General features: G+C 41.0%; 1 protein-coding gene across 13 annotated transcripts in view; it reads right to left on the reverse strand.

Moving 5' to 3' along the window:
- Positions 1-26208, reverse strand: part of SFMBT2 (Scm like with four mbt domains 2) — a 181795-nt gene that overhangs the window by 39444 nt on the left and 116143 nt on the right. For all 13 annotated transcript variants that reach the window (XM_081557206.1, XM_081557204.1, XM_081557209.1 and 10 more), the window contains 2 exons: positions 15661-15743; positions 10668-10794 (listed from right to left, as the gene is read on the reverse strand). In XM_081557206.1, coding sequence (XP_081413332.1) covers positions 10668-10794; positions 15661-15743 — 210 coding nt within the window. The remainder of the gene's footprint in view (positions 1-10667; positions 10795-15660; positions 15744-26208) is intronic.

Raw genomic sequence — 26208 nt, forward strand, 5'->3', positions numbered from 1 at the left:
CTCAACCAACATTTAACTAATCTGCTTAAGAAATTATCAAATAAACAAAACTGCCAAAACAGACAAAAGCTAAAAAACTCCCCAACTAGCTTCAAATATAAAACTGATCTTTTCTTGTCGAGAAGGGCACTGGATTTGGCAGACGGGCCAGTGAAGAGAGTCACCGACAAAAGGCATGTGGGGTCTTCCTGGATCAGAGATCAACCTACATCCCCTGCAATGGCAGGTGGATTCTTAACCACTGGGCCACCACTTCTCTGTCCATGGGATTTCCCAGGCAAGAAATACTTGAGTGGATTGCCATTTCCTTCTGCAGGGGATGGATCCCCTGCACACTGGCAGGCGGATTCTTTACCACTGCACCACCTGGGAAGCCCCTAACCTCGTCTAGTGTTGACATTAGCCGTCAGATGGGTTCAAGTATGCAATGAGAAGGTAAAGCACTGGAAGGCAGAAAAGCAGGACCTGGGTACTGGAAACCCCGCCCACCATCCACCCCACACCTTCCATGTGCAGACGCTGGCCCACAGAGCAAGATCTCAGAAAAGCCCTCACTCATTTCAGCCCTGGAGCTAAATTCCTAAGGAATCAAGACACAGCAAAACTAGCTGACAAGAGCGACATATGATAGGAAACCATCAGAAAGAAAACAACAGAAATGGGATTAAATGTGTAAGTGGAGGGAGAGATCCATGGATGGTGAACTCTTAGGACACTCACTCTTGTCCAAGTACTTTTCAAAGAGTTTTATCCTTATGACCCTAAGAGATCAGATGGTTTTCACTCCCATTTTACAGATGAGAAAACTAAGCTGAAGCTCCAATACTTACACCTGATGCAAAGAGCCAACTTATTGGAAAAAACCCTGATGGTGAGACAGACTGAGGGCAGGAGCAGAGGATGAGATGGTTAGATTGCATCACCGATTGAGATGATGGGCACTGAGACCTGGGCAAACTCAGACAGACAGTGAGGGACCGGAAGGCCTGGCGAGCTGCAGTCCATGGGGTCACAAAGAGTTGGACATGGCTTAGTGACTGAACAACAAGAAACCGAGGGTCAGGAAAAGATCAAATAGCCGGTTAAGAGGGGGATCTAGGGCTCTAACCCAAGCAATCTCGCTCCAGAGCCTAGGAAGTCATTCTAGGTAGGCTCGTGAGGAGAACACAGTCAGTCCGAAGTCACATCAAGCACAACAGCAGCTTCAAAACCCAAACTCGCCTTTGGTTCCTACTGCAAAGCCTTCTAGGTAGTAGATCTCCCTCCTCAGCCTCCCATCAAATTCTTCCCCCAACATTCCCATTTTGCTTAAGAAAACCAGAGCCAGGGCTGTTGCCGACCACTCAGAACCCGTGTAGCTGACTGGCGGTCTCCAAAGCCTGTTCACAGACAGCAGCCCCCGCCTCTTGGGCCACCTTCCTTAGCTGTGCAACAGTATAGGTCCCGTCCCATATATATATATGTGTGTGGATATATACTCCATGTATATACATATATATACCCATATATACACACACTCATGTCTATACATATATATATACCCATATATATACATATATATACATTCATGTAGATACATATATATACACATATATACACACTCATGTATATACATATATATACCCGTATATATACACTCATGTAGATACATATATATATACATATATATACACTCATGTAGATACATATATATACCCATATACACACACCTATATATACATATATATACCCACCCATATATATACACACCTGTGTATATATATACACCCATACATATATATATATATACACACACCTATCTACACACACATATATACACACACACCTATATGCACACACATCTACACATACATATATACACCTATATATACACATATACACACCTATATATACATACACATATATATACACCTATGTATGTATACATATATACACCCATATACATACATACATATATACACACACACCCATATATATACTAACACATTATATATATACACACACACACACACGTACCCTATGTAAATACACACACACACACACACACATATATATATTGTGTGGACCTGCATGCTCAGTCGTATCCAACTCTGTAATCCTAGGGACTGTAGACCACTAGGCTCCTCTGTCCATAGGATTTTCCAGGCAAGAATACTGGAGTGGGTTGCCATTTCGTCCTCCAGGGGATCTTCCCGACCCAGGAATCGAACCTGTGACTCCTGTGTCTCCTGCATTACAGGCGGATTCTTTACCACTAAGCCACTGGGGAAATCTTATACATATATATACACACCCATATATATACATACACATATATACAAACACCCATATATACACATACATATACACACACCATATATATACACATACATATACATACCCATAATATACATACATATATATACACACCCATACATACACATACATATATTTACACACCATATATACACGCATATATATACATATATATATATGAAGACCTACAAGACCTTCTGGAACTAACACCCAAAAAAGATGTCCTTTTCATCATAGGGGACTGGAATGTAAAAGCAGGAAGTCAAGAGGTACCTGAAGTAACAGGCAAATTTGGCTTTGGAGTACAAGATGAAGCAGGTCAAAGGCTAACAGAGTTTTGCCAAGAGAACACACTGGTCATAGCAAACACCCTCTTCCAACAACACAAGAGAAGACTCTTACACATGGACATCACCAGATAGCCAACACCAAAATCAGATTGATTATATTCTTTGCAGCCAAAGATGGAGAAGCTCTGTACAGTCAGCAAAAACAAGACCGGAAGCTGACTGTGGCTCAGATCATGAATTCCTCATTGCCAAATTCAGACTTAAATTGAAGAAAGTAGGGAAAACCACTAGACCATTCAGGTATGACCTAAATCAAATCTCTTATGATTATACAGTGGAAGTAAGAAAAGATTCAGGGATTAGATCTGATAGATAAGAGTGCCTGATGAACTATGGACAGATGTTTGTGACACTGTACAGGAAGCAGTGATCAAAACCATCCCCAAGAAAAAGAAATGTAAAAAGGCAAAATGGTTGTCTGAGGAGGCCTTACAAATAGCTGAGGAAAGAAGAGAAGCTAAAGGTAAAGGAGAAAAGGAAAGATATATCCATCTGAATGCAGAGTTTCAAAGAATAGAAAGGAGAGATAAGAAAGCCTTCCTCAGTGATCAACGCAAACCCAGGGACGGGGGAGCCTAGTGGGCAGCCGTCTCTGGGGTCGCACAGAGTCGGACACGACTAAAGCAACTTAGCAGCAGCAGCAGCAGCAGAGATCTCTTCAAGAAAATTAGAAATACCAAGGGAACATTTCATGCAAAGATGGGCACAATAAAAGACAGAAATGGTATGGACCTAACAGAAGCAGATGATATAAAGAAGTGGTGGCAGGAATACACAGAAGAACTAGACAAAGAAGATTTTTATGACCCATTTAACCACGGTGGTGTGATCACTCACCTAGAGCCAGACATTCTGGAATGAGAAGTGAAGTGGGCCTTAGGAAGCATCACTATGAACAAAGCTAGTGGAGGTGATGGAATTCCAGTTGAGAAATTGCAAATCCTGAAAGATGATGCTGTGAAAATGTTGCACTCAATATGCCAGCAAATCTGGAAAACTCAGCAGTAGCCACAGGACTGGAAAAAGTCAGTTTTCATTCCAATCCCAAAGAAGGGCAATGCCAAAGAATGTTCAAACTACCGCACATTGCACTCATCTCACATGCAAGCAAAGTAATGACCAAAACTCTCCAAGCCAGGCTTCAACGGTACATGAACTGTGAACTTCCAGATGTTCAAGCTGGATTTAGAAAAGGCAGAGGAACCAGAGATCAAATTGCCAATATCCGCTGTATCATCAAAAAAGCAAGAGAGTTCCAGAAAAACATCTACTTCTACTTTACTGATTATGCCAAAGCATTTGACTGTGTGGATCACAATAAACTGTGGAAAATTCTGAAAGAGATGGGAATACCAGACAACCTGACCTGCCTCCTGAGAAATCTGTAGGAACGTCAAGAAGCAACAGTCAGAACTGAGCATGGAACAACACACTGGTTCCAAATAGGGAAATGAGTATGTCAAGGCTGTATATTGTCACCCTGCTTGTTTAACTTACATGCAGAGAACATCATGAGAAATGCTGGGCTGGATGAAGCACTAACTGGAATCAAGATTGCTGGGAGAAACATCAATTATCTCAGATAGGCAGATGACACCACCCTTATGGCAGAAAGTGAAGAAGAACTAAAGAGCCTCTTGATGAAAGTGAAAGAGGAGAGTGAAAAAGATGGCTTAAAACTCAACATTCACAAAACTATGATCATGGCATCCAGTCCCATCACTTCATGGCAAATACATGGGGAAACAATGGAAACAGTGACAGACTTTATTTTCTTAGGCTCCAAAATCACTGCAGATGGTGACTGTAGCCATGAAATTGAAAGACACTTGCTCCTTGGAAGAAAAGCTATGACAAACCTAGACCACATATTAAAAATCAGAGACATTACTTTGCCAACAAAGGTCCATCTAGTCAAAGCTATGGCTTTTCCAGTGGTCATGTATAGATGTGAGAGTTGGAGTACAAAGAAAGCTGAGTGCCAAAGAATTGATGCTTTTGAACTGTGGTGTTGGGGAAGACTCTTGAGAGTCCCTTGGACTGCAAGGAGATCAAACTAGTTAATCCTAAAGGAAATCAATCCTGAATATTCATTGGAAGGCCTGACGCTGAAGCTGAAACACCAACACTTTGGCCACCTGATGTGAAGAAGTGACTCACTAGAAAAGAACCTGATGCTGGGAAAGACTGAAGGCAGGAGGTGAAGGGGATGACAGAGGATGAGGTGGTTGGATGGCATCACTGACGTGATGGACTTGAGTTTTAGCAAGCTCCAGGAGTTGGTGATGGACAGGGAAGCCTGGCGTGCTGCAGTCCATGGTGTCGCAGAGTCGGACATGAGTGAGGGACTGAACTGATATATATACACACATACCTATACATACATACCCATATATATACTTAAATACACACCCATATACATATATATATATACACACCCTTATATGCATACATATATATACACACCCATATATATATGTATATATACATATATCTATACACACACACACACACACACATATACACATACAACCATCTGCTAAAGCAGCCTCTCCCCAAAATGGCTCCTGCAGCCCATAACCCTTTTCAAAGATTTAAAATCCACCCACACTGGTGGGAAACGTAATTACTTTCACATTTGTACTTTCCCTTGTCTCATTTTTGCAAGTTTCTGCCAAATGCTTATCAACCACCTCACTTGATCATAATACAGCAAGGCTCAAAGGGACGTTTTCTCCACCTCTTCTCCTAGACAGAAGAGGTTAACCTTGCCTGAGTTTCTTGGCATATTTGAGGTCCGAGAGGCCTTGACAAACTCCCCGTGCAGGGTAGTCATCTGGGGAGGGTGATATGAAATGCAGATTCCCAGACCCTGCTCCCAGTGTCAGAAGTGGTGGGTATGCAGCAGCCCCGGGAACTGGCACTTGCCTAGGACTCCTGCGGATTATGATGTGGAAGGCGGTTTACTGGAACTGAGCCAGGCACACAGCAAAAACCAACCAAGAAGATTGTGAATTTCAGCTGATGAGTAGAAAATATCTCACTACCTCAACACTTGATTAGCGAAAAGCAGTTCTTAAGGGGTTGCTCATATCTTAAATCGCTTTCTCGCTCAGGGACACAGCTTTTCTTTATTCCTCGTATCCATTCTACAAGACTTTAGCAAGCAAAGTGCACGTGAACTCTAATACAAGTATTGTGCTCTGTGAAAATTGGCAAAGACAGGTTTTGCTTGCACTGGACATCACCTGTGGAATTAGGGACCACGTCTGGGCCAGGCATCGCGTGTTCAGCACTGGTCAGTGAGGATGTGAGGATCATGGTAAAGGATACGGCTTTTCAAAAAGCTTCCATCCAAAGTGATACACAGAGTAGACTGAGGCTGAAATTTATACAGTATGTTTTGCTAGTATTGACTGTGGAAAGTTTATTCTCTCCAGACTTTGTTGCAGAGGACAGCAAAAAGAAAAGATTGTGAGATGCTTGTAATAACCTAAGTTGATGGTTTGAATTAAGCAATCTGGTACTTCTCCACAGACCTGATGACCTCTGGGTCATCTTTGTTTCTTTTTGTTCTCTGTATGTTTGTTTTTAACAAACCTGAAAGGAAACCCCCAGGTAACAAACACTGAGTGGGCCACCATTCCCTCCCCAAGTTCAAAGTGCAAAAAACACTAACCCAGAACTTTCTTTCACTTCTAACAGGGCTCATTTCAAAACCAGGTTTTGTTGCTCATGTTCTAAAGCTCTCCACAAAAATTCCTGTAGTGGCAACAATGAAAGAGCTAAATAACCCAGTGGAAATGAAGCCTGCAGGTCATGGTACTTTTGTAACATAAAAGGTATTTTATACCTAAGTTAAAAGGCTGAAACACCTAACATTCACCCGACAACCAAAAATACATGGAATACCACACCTCTTCAAAATGGGAGGAAAACAGTGTAATAATGGGAATAAGAAAGACCAAGAAAGGCAATACAAAGGTTTGCCTTCGAGAAAAGTAACGCACTTTGAGAACATCCACACCCTATGTGTCCCATGAGAAAATGATGGCCAATAAATACGACGTGACTTGGACTGTGAGATGCGGATGTAACCGCTCATGAGCTAGTATGTGGGGCTATGACAAGAGAGACATTATAACCGAATGTAAATGTATAGAACATGAATCGCTGTTGTTGTTTAGTTGCTAAGTTGTGTCCCACTCTTTCATGACCCCATGCACTGCAGCCTGCCCATGGAATTTTTCAGGCAAGAATACTGGAGTGGATTGCCACTTTCTCCTCCAGGGGAATCTTCCCAACCCAGGGATTGAACCTGAGTCTCCTGCACTGGTAGGTGGATTCTTTACCATTGAGCCACCAGGGAAGCCCAGAACATGAATAAATGCTGATAATCATAGAGATGCTAACCGAGATCAGATATTAACATAAGAGAAAGCGTCATAACATCCCCTCCCAAACTCAAAACCCCATCATCAGCAACTGCCCTGGTTCACTGTCAGCAGTTTTTGAAAACTTGACATTCTTCCCAAACATGAACCCCAAATAATATTACACTAAGCTCATGTGTTTGATTCTTCTTTTCCTCTTCAACATTAGCTCCTGTAGAGGCACTTAAAGAGCTACCTGACTTTAAGGGAAGTCAAACACTCAACTGAAATGATCATTTTAATTACCTAAACTTAGTCAGTTAGCTATGTGTTGAAAATATTTCAAATCAATTTAATTCAGAAAAATAATGAATTGGTATGAAGTACACACTAAATTGTCACATAAACTGTCTATAATAAGAATCACCATGATCGTAACAATAATTTAACTGCCCTAAAGTGAGAAGAGTGAATCTCTAATATTTTGTCTCCAGGACTGAGGAAAGAAAACAATATACACAGAAAAATTTGAGATAATGAGAAATAAAGTGCCATTAAGATTGCTGTCACTTTCCAAGGTTAATACCCAGAAAGGGATAAAAAAATCAAAACAAAACCAAAAATAAAAAAACCCCAAATTCAAGAAACATCAGGGGACCGAATGCATTTTAACTTGAATTGATGAGGCGAATGCATAATTTTGACCAATAACACCAGGTAACCAATATTCAACAGTCTTCTTTTTTGTAATATGTAAGGTCTGGAAAAAATGGACAATCAATTTTCCGACCTGCTTCCTAACGCTAACAAATTTTCATTAATCCCAATGAAAGCACTCAGGAGAGTAAGAACAAGAGCTGTCATGAGCTGATTTACATTTCTTTGCTATAATACCAGAAGTGGATATCCAAAGAAAAAGATCAATAATGAAGAAAGACTGTCAAAATGTTAAATACACACTAGACGTTGCTCATCATTCTTTTTAAGCATTGGGAAGTTCTGGGTCTGTTGAATTAAGCAATAAAGATGTTAAGAGGGATGAAACCAAACCACAGGCACATCTTAATGCCTCAGCTAGTTTCTCCATCTATAAAAATCAAGACACTCTTAACTGCTGTTTGTTAGCTGTAAAGCACTCTGAAAGTACAAACTGCTAAATAAATTATGACTGCCAAAGAATTCTAACCATAATGTGCTAAATAATGATGAGGAAACATGGACTTTGAACTTTACCATTTTTTTTTTCAAATTAATTATGCAAACTAGACTCTAATCTCTCATAGCATTAGGCTTAGTATGGTGTTAGGTAACAAGCTCTAGGGATTCAAAAATCACTGAAGGGATCTTGTTTTTCCAACAGCTGTTGATTCAACTTTACAGGCAAAGTACATCATGAGAAACACTGGGCTAGAAGAAACACAGGCTGGAATCAAGATTGCCGGGAGAAATATCAATAACCTCAGATATGCAGATGACATCACCCTTATGGCACAAAGTGAAGAAGAACTAAAGAGCCTCTTGATGAAAGTGAACGAGGAGAGTGAAAAAGCTGGCTTAAAGCTCAACGTTCAGAAAACTTAAGATCATGGCATCTGGTCCCATCACTTCATGGGAAATAGATGGGGAAACAGTGGAAACAGTGTCAGACTTTATTTTTGGGGGCTCCAAAATCACTGCTGATGGTGATTGCAGCCATGAAGTTAAAAGACACTTACTCCTTGGAAGGAAGGTTATGACCAACCTAGATAGCATATTAAAAAGCAGAGACATTACTTTGCCAACAAAGGTCCGTCTAGTCAAGGCTATGGTTTTTCCAGTGGTCATGTATGGATGTGAGAGTTGGATGGTGAAGAAAGCTGAGCACCGAAGAATTGATGCTTTTGAACTGTGGTGTTGGAGAAGACTCTTGAGAGTCCCTTGGACTGCAAGGAGATCCAACCAGTCCATCCTAAAGGAGATAAGTCCTGAGTGTTCATTGGAAGGACTGATGTTGAAGCTGACACTCCAATACTTTGGCCACCTCATGCGAAGAGTTGACTCATTGGAAAAGACCCTAATGCTTGGAAGGATTGGGGGCAGGAGGAGAAGGGGACGACAGAGGATGAGATGGTTGGATGGCATCACCGACACGATGGACATGGGTTTGGGTAAACTCCGGCAGTTGGTGATGGACAGGGAGGCCTGGTGTGCTGCTATTCATGGGGTTGCAAAGAGTCGGACACAACTGAGCGACTGAACTGAACTGAACTGAATGAAAATAAGTTTACATCCTACTTCACTAACTGCAGAAATATCACCATGACACCTCTGACATTTTGGCTAATTCCAACTAGAGGCCATTCTACTCAAAATTCTAGTAGAAGTGTAAATCTAAGTAACCACTTTTTTCAGAATTTCCTTCTATTTTAGATCGATTTTGAAATCCCAAACCATGGTTATGTTTTAAACTATTTTCTGGGAATTAGGATTTTCATCTAGAATCACTGTTCTCTGCCCCTTCCAATCTCTTGGACTATAATACTTATTAGATGGTAGGCCTATCAAAGAACACAGTGCTTTTTAAAGACTTGTTTAATGAGGAAAGAAGATAAAGATACTGGCACCAATTCTATGACCTTCCAAACTCTCTAGGCCTATGGTGGTTGACCTATGGTCATAAAATTAAAAATCTAAACTAGGAAAGCTAACATGATTATATTACTCATCTCTAACACTTTATTCTTTTCCCATATACATCTGAAATAACTACCAAGTGCTATGAAACTGAAAAACAAACAAAAGACCCAAAGAATTTTAAATCACAGGAAGATGACAAAACCTTAATGATCAAATGCATTTTAATTCTTCCTTATTGAAAATATAACATCTGAAAAATATAGTCTTTTAAGTCCACAAGCTAATCCAACTCCTGCTTATGAAGTGCATTGTTCTGCAAATTATCTGGACGATTATAAATAAAATGAAGCTATGAAGAACAGTTTAAACCAGGGGCCCCCAACATCTGGGATGATCCGCAGTAAAGCCAATATAGTAATAGAAATAAAGTGCACAATAAATGTAATGCACTTGAATCATCCTGCAACCATCACTCCCCCAGTCCATGGAAAAATTGTCTTCCATGAAACCGGTCCCTTGTGCCAAAAAGATTGGGGACTGCTGGTTTAAACATCACTAAACAAACAGGTCTACATTCTGCTTATTATATATTTGGGGAGATAGTCATGTCTAGTTACTATTTTAAGGAAAAACTAAACATCTGTGAAAGAAACCAAAGTAAAGGGTATGATTCACATTAAAATGCAAATATATAATTTTATCCTGTTAACAACCAAGACCTCAAATACCAGTTTTAGTGACTCGTATTGATTTAATTGTGACATTAGCTTGTATAATCAGAGATGTAAAAAGACCATTGTGTTCCAAACATAATTTTGCACCAGCATCTCATTTCATGAAACTATTAGTCAAGATGAGAGCCTCTGAATGAATTTATATTTGACTAGTTTCACTTATTTAAGAACGCTGAATAATTTAAGACAGCTGAAACAAGACGAAAGCAAAGTGGGTACATTGAGCAGTGCTGAAGCCGTCGTCCCCCTGCCCATTCCTGGTGGACCCCGAATTCAGAACGATCAGGAACTGTGAGTACCTTCCAGGTGAAGCCACATCAACCTCCCCTTCACAGCTATGATTGAGGCCACGCAGAGCTCTCCCGGGTTCCTGGGGTTCACGGCTTCAAGCTTCATGTTCTTCGTGAACCCCCGACTGAACGATGTCTGGAAGAGAAGGAGAACGGACACTGAGCCAGCAGATGCTACAATGAGAAAACGCTCAGTGAGAGAGGAGCTAGCTGGCACAGCAGAAATGTACACACATGCACCCATGCACATGCATACATGTGCACAACACATACATGTGCACACGCATGCAAGTGGACAGATCATACTAAGATAGGTGAGTTCACACGCTTATTTCCCCAACACCTATGAGGAAAGAACCACACATTCTTCATTTGTGTCCCAGAAAAGAGAACTCTGCTTGGCACACAGCAGGTGCCTAATAATACCCGAATGAGCGACAGGATGAGTCCATTCTCATTTCCCAGTTCTATGTGCATCCTTCCAACCCCAGAATCACTGTGACACCAATCACTTCTCTCTCTTCCCTGTGCTCCTCACTTATATCACACTGGGTACATTTCAGTGTGAAAGGAGACCGCAATCTCCACCTGGCAGCACCTCCTTCAGCATGATGTCTGTCCTCCAGTATTTTTGTTTTTGTTTTTTTAACTGCAGGTCTGCTGGTGCTGACTTCCCAGTTTCCTTTTATCTAAAATGGTCCTTATTTTCCCTTTGATTCTTTTATTTTTATTTACTTTTGAAATTCACTTTTAAAAATATACATAGAGGGAAATTCATTCTTTTTAGTGTGATGTCCTAGGAAGGCAGGACTGTCAGATGAATGCATGCAATCATGCAGCCATAATCACAGTCAAGACACAGAACAGGGCTGTCACCTGCAAAGAGGCCTGGCACTGGGACTCTGGTGATCAATCCCTCCAGGACCCCCAACTCCTGGACCACTGGATCTATTTTCCGTTTCTGTAATTACACTTTTCCTCTAACACCGTCTAACTAGACTACTATGCTAGGGAGCCTTGCGAGTCTAGCCTTTTTCACTAAGCAAAATGTTATCTGAGAGTCAGTCATGCTGCCACAGGACTGGCACCTCATTCTACTTCATGCTGACTGCTGTCTACAGAAGAACCACGGTTTGTCTATCTACCTACCAGCTGAAGGGCAGCTGAGTGGTTTCCAGGCCTTGGGAGTTGTGAACAAAGCCACGATGGACATTCAAGGACAAGTTTTTGTGTGAACATAGGTTCACTAATATGCTCAGGCTGCCACAGCAAACACCACAGGCTGGGAAACTCAAACAATAGAAATATCGACTTATGGTTCTAGAAGCTAGAAATCCAAGGTTAAGTCGTCAGCAAGGTGAATTTCTTCTGAGGCCCCTCCCTTGGCTTGAAGACAGCCATCTTCTCTATGTCTTCACACGGTCTTCCCGCCATGTATGGGGTCTGTGTCCTTATCTCCTTTTCTTATAGGGACACACGTCATGGTGGATAAAGGCCCATCCACATGACCTCACTTTACCTAGGTTACTTCCCTAAACACTCTAACTCCAAGTAGTCATATTTCAAGGTGCTGAGAATTAGGACTGTAACATATGAATTCTGGGGGGACAAAATTCAGCCTCTAATACTAAGTTCTCATTTCTCTAGAGAAAGGAGGTTTGTGGGGCCATAAGATAAATGCAAAATCTGTAAAAAAAAAAAAAAAAAAAAAAGGGATGGCCACTCCTGTACTCCTTTCTTCCAGGCACCTGTTTCCCTCCAGAATCTGCCTGCTTATGTTCATTCTACACGTCTCTCAGGTGCCTGTTTTGGTATTCCATCCAGAATTTATAGTTGCTATCTGCCGGAGGATCAAGTCAGTATGAGCTTACTCAGCCAATACTAGAAGCAAAACTCCCTCCTAATATTTCAAAATAAATATGAAACTTTCCCCAAATTACACGCTACTTACAAGTTTTTTATCTGAAATTACAATACTATATAAATATATCTAATTTGAAATACAGAAACTGAGATAAACAGGTTCTTGTAAGTAAGAGAGATTACATCTTTATGTGACTTGTAGAAGGAAACCAAGGTAATTCATATTTCCATGTTTTTTTTTAATGGAAGTTAAGTTGAAAATGCAATTAAATCTTTATATTACCAGAACTAAATTATCCAATGTGTGTGTTAAGAAACCAATTTGCTCCTTTCCTTTATGTTTCTTCAGAAATAAAATCAAAGAAATTCTAGGTTGGCTGTTTTTCTGCAAGTCATCCTGCCAGGTTCATGACTATTAGATACTGAGCTTCTTTTTGATGACATGACCTGACAGGTTGCCTGAAAAGTCTCTAAGTAAGTTAAAATGCATCTTATCCTACTTAATATGGGAAAGTTACAACCATATAACCTACTTTCATTTTAGCTCACTGAAGAAGGGTAATTTATAAAGGACCAATAGCAAAACTGTTACCTGTGAGTTTATTCTACTAAGTATTTGGCTGTGTCAATCCATCTCAGAACCATCTTGGATTTTTAAACACACCCAGGGCAACGTCTTCCACACACCCACTTCCACATTACCCCTCCCTCTAGTGCACATGAGATGTGCAATTAAAAAATGAATTCATGATAAGCATGCCATTCAAGAGCACTTGTAGCCTGCTAACATCGTCCAGCGAGGTCCCAATAATGCAACGCACGTGCCACCAGGCAGATACCCATGCTGTCGATTAAATAAACAGACAACCAGACACAAAGCTGGGGGGGGGCATCTTGATAACAAGTGCATTCCTAATTAAAACGCTAGTGTTTTCATTAATACAGATCTCATCTTGGTACGCTGAATCCTGAAAGCTCAGAGGCCACCTGGGGACATGGCTCCTAACTCCACCATAAAGATCCATTTGAACAACGGCTGGCAGAGGGCAGATAAAAAGATGCCTCAGGGACGCACGTTGTCCTGGAAGAAATAACTTGCTGAATCCAGAACGAGAGGGGGATGTGAAGGTTTTCTTCCCACGGCTAAAGTGGTGGGGAAGGACGATATCCCGTCTGGAAAAAAGCACGGCCTCAGACGGTTCTGAGGATGTGATGAAGAGTTTCCACAATTAAATGAAAGGCATTGAGGCCAGTAGATTCCATGACTTGTGATATCAACACAGCACAGAGTCCAGTAAGACTCCAATGGACTTAACACGCCTTCAGGGCTAACCAGCTGCTGTCCTCTGCTGGCTGGTCGCACAGCTGTCTCCATACCCCACATCACACACACGCACACCCACACACCCTGTACACACACACACCCCGTACACACACACACACACACACCCATACAGCTCTGTCAATGCTGTGAAAGGCAATGTCACCCAGTAGGAGTTCACCGGATCACGTACAGAGCGCTGATTTCCAGCCCTGCCACAGATGTATTTCTGTATTTATGGGCACAAGCTGACCTCGTCATCAACCTACTTAATTTCCCCAAATCTGATTCTGATTTATGCTCAGTATTGAGCTTCTCTCTATTAAGCCAGCTCTTCCCAACAGAAAGGGCTGCCAACCGAGTCCCTGGAGGATAAATTATCCTGAGACAGCAATGAATCAGCAGCTCTAGGAGCACGTGCTGGAAAACACGGCTTCGGTGTGGGAGCGCGACACTCTGCAGTAGGCACAGTCCCCAACGGGAGGGCCGAGTCTTCTTTCTTAGCATAAAAAATGAATTTTCATAACTAAAGTGCATGTTCAACATATAAGGCTATACCTTTGTGCCTCATTCTCAAGATGGAGATGATTCATATCTTTTTGGTTCCTATGTTTCAATGAATAATTTATAAACTATTTTGTACAACAAACTCCTATAACTTAGCAAGTACACACATGTTTGAATACACACACACAGTTATTTCATGTGTCACTGTGCCAAAAAGCTCTATTTGATAGGTGGCTTAAAGTAAGCACAGCAGAAAAGTGTTGGATTTAGTATCTTATTACTTCAACCCAATAAAAAAAATTTAGGAACATAATTTAACATTATTTCTCAGGAGCAGAGAATCTCCTACTCCATGAACTTATCAACATTATACTCCATGGACTTCCCTGGCAGTCCAGTGGTTAAGACGCCACACTCCCAATGCAGGGGGCACAGGTTCGATTCCTGGACTGGGAACTGAGATCGCACATGACACACTCTGTTGTTGGTTAGGTGCTCAGTTGTGGCTGACTCCCTCGTAACCCCATGGTCTGCCAGGCTCCTCTGTCCATGGGATTTCCCAGACAAGAATACTGGAACGGATTGCCATTTCCTTCTCCAGGGGATCATCCCAACTTAAGGATTGAACCTGCATCTCCTGCATTGGCAAGTAGATGCTTTACCACTGAGCCACCAGGGAAGCCTTACACAGCCATAAAACAAATATTACACTCCACAGCAGGTGCACAGTTAATAGGGGCCCTGGTGGCTGGCTGTTCACCAAAATCTGTCCTCCTTCTGCCAGCGTCCAGGCTCAAGGTGGGGGAGCAGTCATCCAACCAGGGCACACTTACTACTCTCGCAGCATCATGTCACCAAGTGACTAGTTCTCAACAGTGGAAAGTGACAGAAGTAATATGCAATGTGCGTCAGTATCCAACTCAGTGTCTAGAACCAAGGTTCTCCTCTCCTGGCTCTCCCTTTCCTGTCTCCTCACTAGATTCAGATGACCAAGCCAAGTACAAGCGTAGCCCAAGGCTCAGCACAAGGAGAAGAACCACCTGCTAACCGGAAATAACCTGGACTATCCACCGCGGAGAGAAACTTACGACACGTTTCGTCTTCAGTCTGCCACGACAGCCCAGCATCGCCCTAACCGATACAAGAGCGGAAAGGACTTGTCAAAACCAATACGAAGTTTAGGACCCTGTGGTGCAGGGTAGCACTCTAAGCCCACTATGGTCAATAAACAGGAAGCAACTTACACAGCATATACAACTCATGGTGGGTGACATTCATGAGAAAACGAGGAGCAAGAAGCAAGCGTCTTACGTTTCTGAAGCAGAAGGGAGGTGCCTCCTCTGTTCCGTGCTGCTTGTGATAGTCTGCCCAGTCGAAGTCCTGGCCAGAGTAACCTGTGTGTGATAAAACACAGATCCAACCCGTTAACTGAGCCGCGTCTCAGACCAAAGAAGAGCGCTGCAGTTTCTCAGGATTCAGGGGGGCAACTTTCAGTTCAGTTGCTCAGTCGTGTCTGACTCTTTGCGACCCCATGAATCGCAGCACGCCAGGACTCTGTGTCCATCACCAACTCCCGGAGTCCACCCAAACCCATGTCCATCGAGTCGGTGATGCCGTCCAACCATCTCATCCTCTGTCGTCCCCTTCTCCTCCCACCCCCAATCCTACCCAGCATTAGGGTCTTTTCCAATGAGTCAACCCTTCGCATGAGGTGCCCAAAGTATTGGAGTTTCAGCTTCAACATCAGACCTTCCAAGGAACACCCAGGCAACTTTAGCCCCGCTCAAAAGGTGAGGCCTTTTCTCAAGTGTGACAACACATCGTATTCTATGAGGGTTGAATGAAATACTATAGAAAGTGTAAAGTACTAAGTAAATACAGGTAAGGTGTACCATCATTATCATAATTCAGGGCCTGAAACCAGGTGAAGGAGGGTATTTGCCCACATCATCACAGGTCGAGAGGCAGATTCGCTTCAGGAAGAACAGATGAGAATATCATACAAAACACACGTGCACAAGGCATTGTGCACAAACGCATAAACGTGGCTTCATATCAACTCTGAGTTCCTGTGAGCTTACATCTTGACATCTTCATGGAAACTGTGAGATTTTATCAGAAAACAACACTAGAGAGGAATAATCTTTAAAGAGCAGCAGAAGGTAAGACAAATAGCAAAAGAGTAAGTTGAGATTGTAGCAAGAAAGCCTCCACAGATACGGAAAGGGGGAGGAATAAATCTTGCCTTCGAACTGATGAAAAAAGAAGGAAAACGAGGACCCGAGAAGGTGGGCCTCTCTGGGGGAAGTTTTGCATGCACATCTGAGATACTGGTGAGTTTGAGAACCAACTATTCATATGTACTAAATTTAATGTGTTTCTTTATTCATTTCATCTGGGGTGGGGGCAGAGCTACATAATTATACAATATATATAGATCCATCATGACCACCAGGACAAGACGTGAGAAGTTTAAAATGTAAAACAAGAAATGTTGAGTGTATGACTGAACCTAGGCAGGAAAATATCTCTTAATGTGAGTGTCATCTGCATTTCCTATAAACACAGGAAGACAACTGGAAAAAAAAAAAATACAGTACCAATCAGGATTAACTGAAAGTGTGCAAATGTCCCTATAACCATCATTTTTGGTTCTCTCTTCATTGGTCCAAGTATATGTAAAATAAATCTGTAAGGGATTTCTTAAGTATATTCTTAACCCAAGCCCCCTGACTTCTTTGCCCTGTATCATCATCATAAATTCCGCACCTGCAAATTCACTTAACGTGGGGAATTCTGTTACTAAATCCCACAGTTGCAGGGACTACAGAAATTCCCACATTGAAGAAACTCTAGATACTGTCTGCTTCCAACTTACATGTGTACAAAACAGTTAAGTAAGCTTCATTAAGTAAGCTCCAGTTACTCAATTGTTTTAAACATGAGGGTGAGGGTTAACCAAGAAGGCAGCCATCTTCCTGGTCCGGGGACTGACCCTTGACCCTCCCCTCTGCACCATCAGTGGCAGAGCCTCTCCCCGCCCACCTTGTTCCTTAGCCATCCCTACAACAAGTGATAGTTCCTCAAGCAAGAAGATGAGACATCTCAGAGTCCTACGATGCTGGGTACTCTGCAGCTAGTCACGAAGACGTTCTGCACGTTCTTCCACATGCCCTTCCTCCCAGAGCTGTCCCTCCAGCCAGAGGGCTCTGGAGGTTTCTGGAAGCAACCAAACCAACTTTCTTCTCACTATTCATAAATAAAATGTGTCTTACGTAAGGTACTGCGAGTTTCTTTACAATCAACGTAATCTTCCACTTCAAGTACTTTCTCTGGGACTGTTTTGGATCAAATTCTTGCATGAATATACAAGAATGGAAGAATTTACTAAAAGACGTCTAAAAGCCGGTGACAAGTCACTGAAAGCTGGTGAGACATTCCCTCACTGAACGAAAAGTACTGAACCAGGAAGAAGAACTAGATTAAGACCCAGTTCTAACGGGACTTCAATGAACCAAGGTCAGAGTAAATTAAGTCTTCGGTACCTGACTTTCCCTATCTTCTAATCCATAAAATGAAGAAATGATCGTGAAAGTCTCCTCAGGTGGTGGTTTAGTCATTAAGTTGAGTCCAACTCTTGTAACCCCATGGACTGCAGCCCGCCAGTCACCCCCACCCATTGGATTTTCCCAAGAATGGGGGAGTGGGTTGCCATTTCTTTCTCCAGGGGATCTTCTGAACCCAGGGATTGAACCCACACCTTCTTCATTGCAGGCGGATTCTTTACTGACTAAGCCACCAGAGAAGCCCTAAGTCTTCTCTAGCTGTAGCATTACCTGCCTCAGAGCCACTATTACTACTTATTACTGCCACTTAGGATACTCTCCCTTCCCTCTGTGGTGAATTCCCATCTCTTCTGCTAGAAAAAAGTGCAATGGGTTGAAGAGAGGTTACATAGCAAGACATTCCCTAGAAGAGCTCTCAACCGAACAGCTGGCGACAAGCTGAGTCCTGCAACAGAAGGGCCCTGTTTGTTTAGGGCCACGGTGGACTGGCTGTGTTAAAGTCAAGATCTCCTTCTGTTCCATTTCTCTTCCCTGGACCTCTGCTGCATTCTGGGTTAGTTTGTGAGCAAAGGAAAATCTCATCAAGATCATGGGGTAAAGGGAGAAGGGAGAAATAGGGGGAAAAAAACTATTATAAATGAACAGCAAACCATTTTCTGAAATAACATCAAATTTAGGTATTCTGTTTGGTTAGTATCTTGTTCAGATAAAACTTTCCAACTTCAGAGATCACCTCTACTCCTTGTACAGATAAGACTTTTAGCTGGGTGTTCTATCAAATTCATAACCACCAACTTCTAGTGGATTTCAATCCTCTCCATAAACACTGGACTCACAGTTTCTTGGACCTGCATTCAGTCCTTCTATATCCAGTTGGCAAGACTCTACGGGGAGCAATTTTTATTCTACCAATTTCAGGATATATCCAAGTTTTGCTGGGTACCTGAGCAATAAGCTGTTATCCTGCCCCCAGAACTCTCTCCTTTCTTTGAACATTTGAACAGCTTCAACTTCTCCTCCTCCTCTTCCTTCTCTTAAGAGACCTTCATTCACTGTCTCACTTGAAATTCTCCTTTGGACTGATAATGAGCTCGCTTTGTAAGGCATTTTTGTGACAGCTCAGAAAATAACTGCTACATTAAAAAACAAACTGCTGTGGCTCGTATAATAGACACAACAGGGGTCAATTATACTCATTAATCAACAAAGACAGAACAAGAAGTACTAAGGCTTAACTGCAGCCAGGAAAGCATGTTTTAAACCCAGGAGGGAGGAAAACAGCAGAGAGGAAAAGAAAGTAAAAGGAAATCAAAACCCCCTGGGTTATTAAGTTTTGCAATGAGCTGCCATTGGAGACTGTTGAACCTCCACCACTAGGGTTATTTAAGCTTTAATTAGTGTTTATTCTGTATGAAGTTCCAACTGTTACAGGTCCGGAAAGAAACAGGTCGATGACCCATTTCCTTTTGATACAAATTAATTGACATAAAACAGCTCCACTTGCAAACATTTACTACTGGCTTTGCAAGTGGACAATTCTTCTGAAATAGAACTTAGCAGTAAAAACGTCCATGAACGTTGACACAACAATTTCTGGGAACGTAGCCCATAAAAACACCCCCCCCCAAACTTATAAAATGTGATACATGAAGATACAATGGCATTATTAGTGATAATTCCGAGGATAAAAAAAGATTTTTATATCCAAAAATAGAAAATGATATGAAACTTAGCTGAGTCCATGGAAATTCATGCAGACATGAAAACCGCATCTAGTTTACTTAAAAAAAAAAAAAAGAATTATGAAAAAATGATTATTGTGAGTTTAGATGAAAAGACTGCTGTAACCATATACAGAATTATCAAACTGACATTAAAATATGCAAAGAAAAGGACTAGAGGAAATGTAAGAAAAACTTACTAGAAATATCAAAATCATTATCTGAGTGGTAGCACTTCTGGATACTTTTTCTTTTACCTCTTTGCATTTTGTAAGTTTTCACTCTTGTTTATGAATTATTTCAATAATAAAAAAATGTTGAAGGCATAGCATCTTTGCTCTATTTTAGAAGATAATCAAAGCACCAACCAATTCAGTAATACAATGTGTCAGCCTTCCACTTCTCCTTTACTAACAGAATCTGGACTGTATCCAATTACAAGAGAAAGTTACCTCTCTCACCACCACCAGGAAGTGAACCGTGACAACCCTGAGGCAATCATGGCGGTCTTATGTCCCTTGCCAGTGACTTGGGATGGGGGGAAGAGCAAGGCTTTAAAAAAACATTTCTCTCTCAAAAAAAAATTTAAAAAAGGGACCACAGGAGTAAAAGCTTCTTTTCTGTGTTCTTTTTTTAAAAGAGCAATCCCTGCCTTTGAAATCCACCACCTCCCTCCATATTTTTAGACGACATTCATTTTCACGACCTTTCAGATTCCAGTCTTGAAAATTTACACATTCATTTCCAACTGAATTAATCTGTTTTTATATTCATGGAATAGCGCTGAAAAAAAAGAAAAACAAGGAAAGATGGGGGAGGGAAACAAGTAAGTCCAGTTAGTATAAACACCAGCCTTATCCAAAGTCCTTATCTTTTAGAATAAATGTTGAGAAGTATTTAATGCATGTAAGGTCACAGTGTGACATGCACACTCCTAAGTCGGGAGTCAGGCTCAAAGTGTTATTCTGATACATAAACAATGTTAGGAGATGCAGATATGTCCCCAGGATGGAGTCTGATATCATATAAATGTCAACTGTCAAAGGCAAAACTAGCTTAAGAATCTTGAAGAACAAAGTAAATTCAGGGATAAGTGAGCAAGAGGGATGCTTAGCTTGCAACAATCAGGAATGTTTTCAGATGTTAAAAATCCACCCAAAGAGTGGGGAGACCTGACGGCAACCGGGATGAGCACGGTCATGATGGCACCTAGTCAGACCTTGAGAATATGGACTGGATTCACTGACAGATCACATGGGGGTGTGAAATAGAAGAGTCAAAGTCAACTGGGTCTTCAATAATATCTACAGTGCTCTATTTCATTGTTTAAAAAGCTGAATCAAATATGGCAAAATGGTAGCCTCTGTTCAATCAAGGTGGGAGGTCCAAGATTGTGTTTATTCTTTTCTGCCCCCACTGGAATGTCTGAAATAGTAGACGACAGTCAATGTCTGAGGAAAAGAGAATACCAATTAAGGTTCATCACCATGTGTCTTGATAATCACTGACAAATACCTTTACTTCTTAAACTGCGTTCTGTGTCTACTAAGATGGCCAAATAGTAGAGACAAAGTGCAAAGATGACTGATTTACTTTAGCTTTTTCTTGAACATTTCACAGCAGAAATATACAAGCTTCACATGCTCCACAAAGATCCCCTGGGTGTGATTCTGCACCTAACCTTGGATGTTACACACCAAGGAGGTTAATGAAATGATTTAAACACAGCAAGTCACGGTTGATAACCTATACGCATTTTTGCCTTCTTGATTTATTTATTTGTTTGATCCCCTTTCAAAGTGCCTATAATACTGAATTGCTGTTTGCTGGGTTGCAATGAATGGGGTAAAATCGCCAAGATTCTGTCCTTTGCTTACCAAGAAAGCACCTGCTCCAATGGAGACAACACTAAAAAAATGTTGATCCATTCTAGCTTAGACTATTTATATCTGGAATCTGATGACAGATTTTTTAAAAATAGGAATGGAGTCAAAATAATGTGAGTAGGGACGTATGTTGTCTGCACATCTCCTGTATCACCAGGTGTCTTGTTTCATCAGCTGTTTCACACTGGGGAATGAGTGCATTACTCTCTTTTGGGATTCAGACCTGTCGTAATTCAATGCAGTGTTTATGGTTCTAACAGAAATCTAAACAATGTAATGCTTTCATGGAAAACATACCTACAAGAAAACACATGAACTCGTTTCTCAACGTGTATTATAAATCTTGGGCTTCCATGGTGGCTCAGTGGTAAAGAATCCGCCTGCCAATGCAGGAGACGGGAGTTCGATCCCTAGGTCAGGAAGATACCCTGGAGAAGGAAACGGCAACCCACTCCAGAATTCTTGCTTGGGAAATCCCATGGACAGAGGAGCCTGGTGGGCTGCTACAGCCCATGGGGTTGCAAGAGAGTGACTAAACAACGACAAGAATAATAAATCCTACACACTCTCAGAATTCAAGTTAAAAACAACAAACTTTCATACATTATTAAAGCAAATAAGGGTGCTGGAAAGCATCCAACAGCATGATTGGCAGACCAGGTGCTGATATATAAGGCAAGTAACAAGTTATCTCACGAAACCATAAAATCACCACTACCAAGACCACCAGCATCTCTCAATTTTAATTTAATTACAAAAATAAATATAATTTACTACATATATGACACATGTAAATACACAGTCAATATACTGTCCCCAAGTGGTGTTAAGTGTTAGTCACTTAGTCGTGTCCAACTCTTTGCAACCCCATGGACTGTAGCCTGCCAGGCTCCTCTGTCCATGGAAGCCCCAAGTGGTAAGGGAGCTCAATAATTAAAGCTGTATCCTTCCATGTCCTGGCTATTGTAAACAGTGCTGCGATGAACATTGGGGTACACGCGTCTCTTTCAATTCTGGTTTCCTCGGTGTATATGCCCAGCAGTGGGATTGCTGGGTCATATGGCAGTTCTATTCCCAGTTTTTTAAGGAATCTCCACACTGTTCTCCATAGTGGCTGTACTAGTTTGCATTCCCACCAACAGTGTAAGAGGGTTCCCTTTTCTCCACACCCTCTCCAGCATTTATTGCTTGTAGACTTTTGGATAGCAGCCATTCTGACTGGTGTGAAATGAGCAGACGAATGGATAAGGAAGCTGTGGTACATATACACAATGGAATATTACTCAGCCATTAAAAAAAATACATTTGAATCGGTTCTACTGAGATGGATGAAACTGGAGCCCATTATACAGAGTGAAGTAAGCCAGAAAGAAAAACAACAATACAGTATACTAATGCATATATATGGAATTTGAAAGATGGTAACGATAACCCTATATGCGAGACAGAATAAGAGACACAGATGCATGGAACAATTTTATGGACTCTGAGGGAGAAGGTGAGGGTGGGACGTTCTGGGAGAATAGCATTGAAACATGTATATTATCATATGTGAAACAGAACACCATTCCATGTTCGATGCATGTGACAAGGGCTCAGGGCCGGGGCAATGGGATGATCCAGAAGGATGGGATGGGGAGGGAGGTGGGTGGGGGGTCCAGGAAGGGGAACACATGTAAACCCATGGCTGATTCATGTCAATGTATGGCAAAAACTATTACAATATTGTAAAGTAATTAGCCCCCAACTAAAATAAATAAATTTATAAAAAAAAAAAAAAGCTGTATCCTTGTTATAACTGCGAACACTTGGAACATTATTCCCTAGAGCTGAAATTCTCCAAATGCTTTGACACAAAGACCATTCCAGTCATGGGAAAGTCATGGTCCACTGACATTCCTCAGCCCTGCATAAGGCCACCAAAATGCCCTCAAATTACTGAGAAGGATGGATTTTACAAAGTATCAGGGAGAGAAAACAGCAATAAAGGGTGGTTATACAGAAAATGCATTTAACTTGGGATCTTAAGAATGGGTTTTATGCCAAGTTCAGCCCCAAGATTTAAAAAAAACTTAAAAAATCATTTAGCACAACTAAACTTCAATTTCCCCACATATATAATGATTGGAGGTGATGAGATAATCTCTATTACCACTTTCAGTTATAAAAACCCTTTTACAATAATATATGATCATTTTTGAATAAATAAAACATTCACTTAGAGCAAAGAGAAAATAAAAAATAAAAAGACTTGAAAACTATTCTGTTAAAAGTCTGGTTCCTATCTGCCCTGGTCACCACCTCCATACTCTATGCTCCCAAATTCAAGTCATCATTTTCATTAATTTCTTACATAGTCTTCCAGAGTCTCTTTACAAGAATATGTGCAAACATAAATAAACATCCTGGGACTTCCCTGGTGATCCAGTGGTTAAGAATCCACCTTATAATGCAGGCGAATGTGGGCTCAACTGGAACTATGATCTCACACGCCACGGAGCAACTAGACTTGTGTTACACAACTAGAGGAAAACCTGCTCACTGCAACTAAGACCCAACACAGCAATACATAAAAAAATATAAAAATATATATCCTTACTAACTTCTTTTCTAGCAAAAAAGGCATGTTACTATAACCCATCGATCGGTCCACTCACAGCACACCCTGGAGAGCATCTCATGTCAGTATGGAGAGATTTTCCTCATTCTTTTCAACAGTTGCACAGTTTTCACTATATAAACATCTAAAATCGAGTTAACCAATCCCATACAGAGAGACACTTGGATTTTCCCAAGTCTTTTGCTATTACAAATCATGCTGCAAAAATAACCAAACTTTTATGCATATTATCGGTACATTATAAGTTTAAGAGAAATTCCCAGAAGTGGAAATGCCAAGTCAACAGCTAAATGCATCTGTAATTTTGGTAAAATTTCCCAAACTGCCTTGCATACAGTTGGCACCTACCTGCATTCTTGCCAGCAAGTCTGAGAGAACCTGTCCCTCCACACTCCATCAAAACAGACCTGCTTCTTTCTTTCTCTTTTGGATATCCACCTCATCTGAGAAATCCATGCCATCTCAGTATGACTTTACTGGGCATTTCTCTTCTTATGAGTTCACATAAAAGGCATGATTCTATTATCATGAAGTATCTACTCGTACTTATAAACCTATGTAAGTTTTTGCTTTTCTTCTTACTGGATTATATAAAAGCTCTATATCTAAAAGCTCTACCATTTCAAGACAACAGTCCTGCAGCCAAAGACAATGCTTAAAGATTACTGATGGATCACTTCTTGCTTTAAGGGTTTAAAAAATGATCATCACTGAGATTTTCTTATTGGAAGATACTAATCACCATTACCCAGTATTTTACAAATGATACATACATAATACCAATAGAGAAACATTTCTCCTAGAAAAGATATGTTTCAATTTCAACAGTGGAAGGAACCATCTGAAAGACTATGAAGACAATTTCATTTTACCAAATATCACAAATACTTAGGTTACAGAGAAGCGATAATTATGGCTGAAGGGTAGGTATAAAAAGCTTAAGATATAAAAATATTTAATATTATAAAAAAATTTGTACCGTCATTTCACTGCACATTTAAGAGTTCAACCATATTAATATAAAACAACTTTCTTAATATCATAAAATGCAATTATCAAAATAGGCACATCCATTTTACTAGTAAAGCTCCAAGCTATGTGAATAATCTCTTTTCAGAAACATATTTAAAAATTCTCAAGACCTCGGTAAATGTTAAACCTCTACCATCCATCAATCAAACATCCAAAATGCAGATATAAATGTTTTTCCTATTTTTTTTAACTATGTGAGGAAATACCCAACTCATTTTTTAAAATTCTTAAATAGATCCTATTTTTCTAGGAACAAACTCGAAATTAAGTCCAACCAAGCAACATTTTAGACATCTATGACATTTTTCTTCAATGACAAGAGACTCATTTGCACACATACTTGGATTAGAAGTTGGGAAGAAACAAAGATAGCCAGAGGGCTTTCCAACTCTACAACTGGCCAGCTGCTGACATTTCACACAAGGAAAAGACTTCCCTTCCCTGAACCAGTAGATGGTTCATGACATAGAACTTGGGCTTCCCAGGTGGTGCTAGTGGTAAAGAACCTGACCTGCCAATGCAGAAGACATAAAAGATGCAGGTTCGATCTTTCAGTCAGGAAGATCCCCTGGAGGAGGGTATGGCAACCCACTCTAGTATTCTTGCCTGGAGAATCCCATGGACAGAGGAACCTGGTGGGCTACAGTCCACAGTGTCTCAAAGAGTCAGACACAACTGAAGCAACTTAGCATGCACGCACACAACATAGAACTTGTACTGTCACGTAAAGAATTATAAAAACACTGGGATTTGTATCATGTCTTTGACTCTATACAACAGAGGTCCCCAACCTTTTTGGCACCAAGGACTGGTTTCATGGAAGACTATTTTTCCATGAACCAGGGGTGGGGGGGGGATGGTTTCTGGATGATTCAAGTGAATTAATTTATTGTGCACTTTATTTCTATTATTATTACATCAGCTCCACCTCAGATCATCAGGCATCAGATCCCGGTGGTCAGGGACCCCGGTATAGAATATATGTGGAGTACCAGGGGTGCTCCCATTTACCAGTCTTGAAAACTGAACCACAC

This window comes from Giraffa tippelskirchi, chromosome 13 (genome assembly GCF_054371585.1).
Source record: "Giraffa tippelskirchi isolate mGirTip1 chromosome 13, T2T-mGirTip1v1.2.pri, whole genome shotgun sequence".
Taxonomy (NCBI): domain Eukaryota; kingdom Metazoa; phylum Chordata; class Mammalia; order Artiodactyla; family Giraffidae; genus Giraffa; species Giraffa tippelskirchi.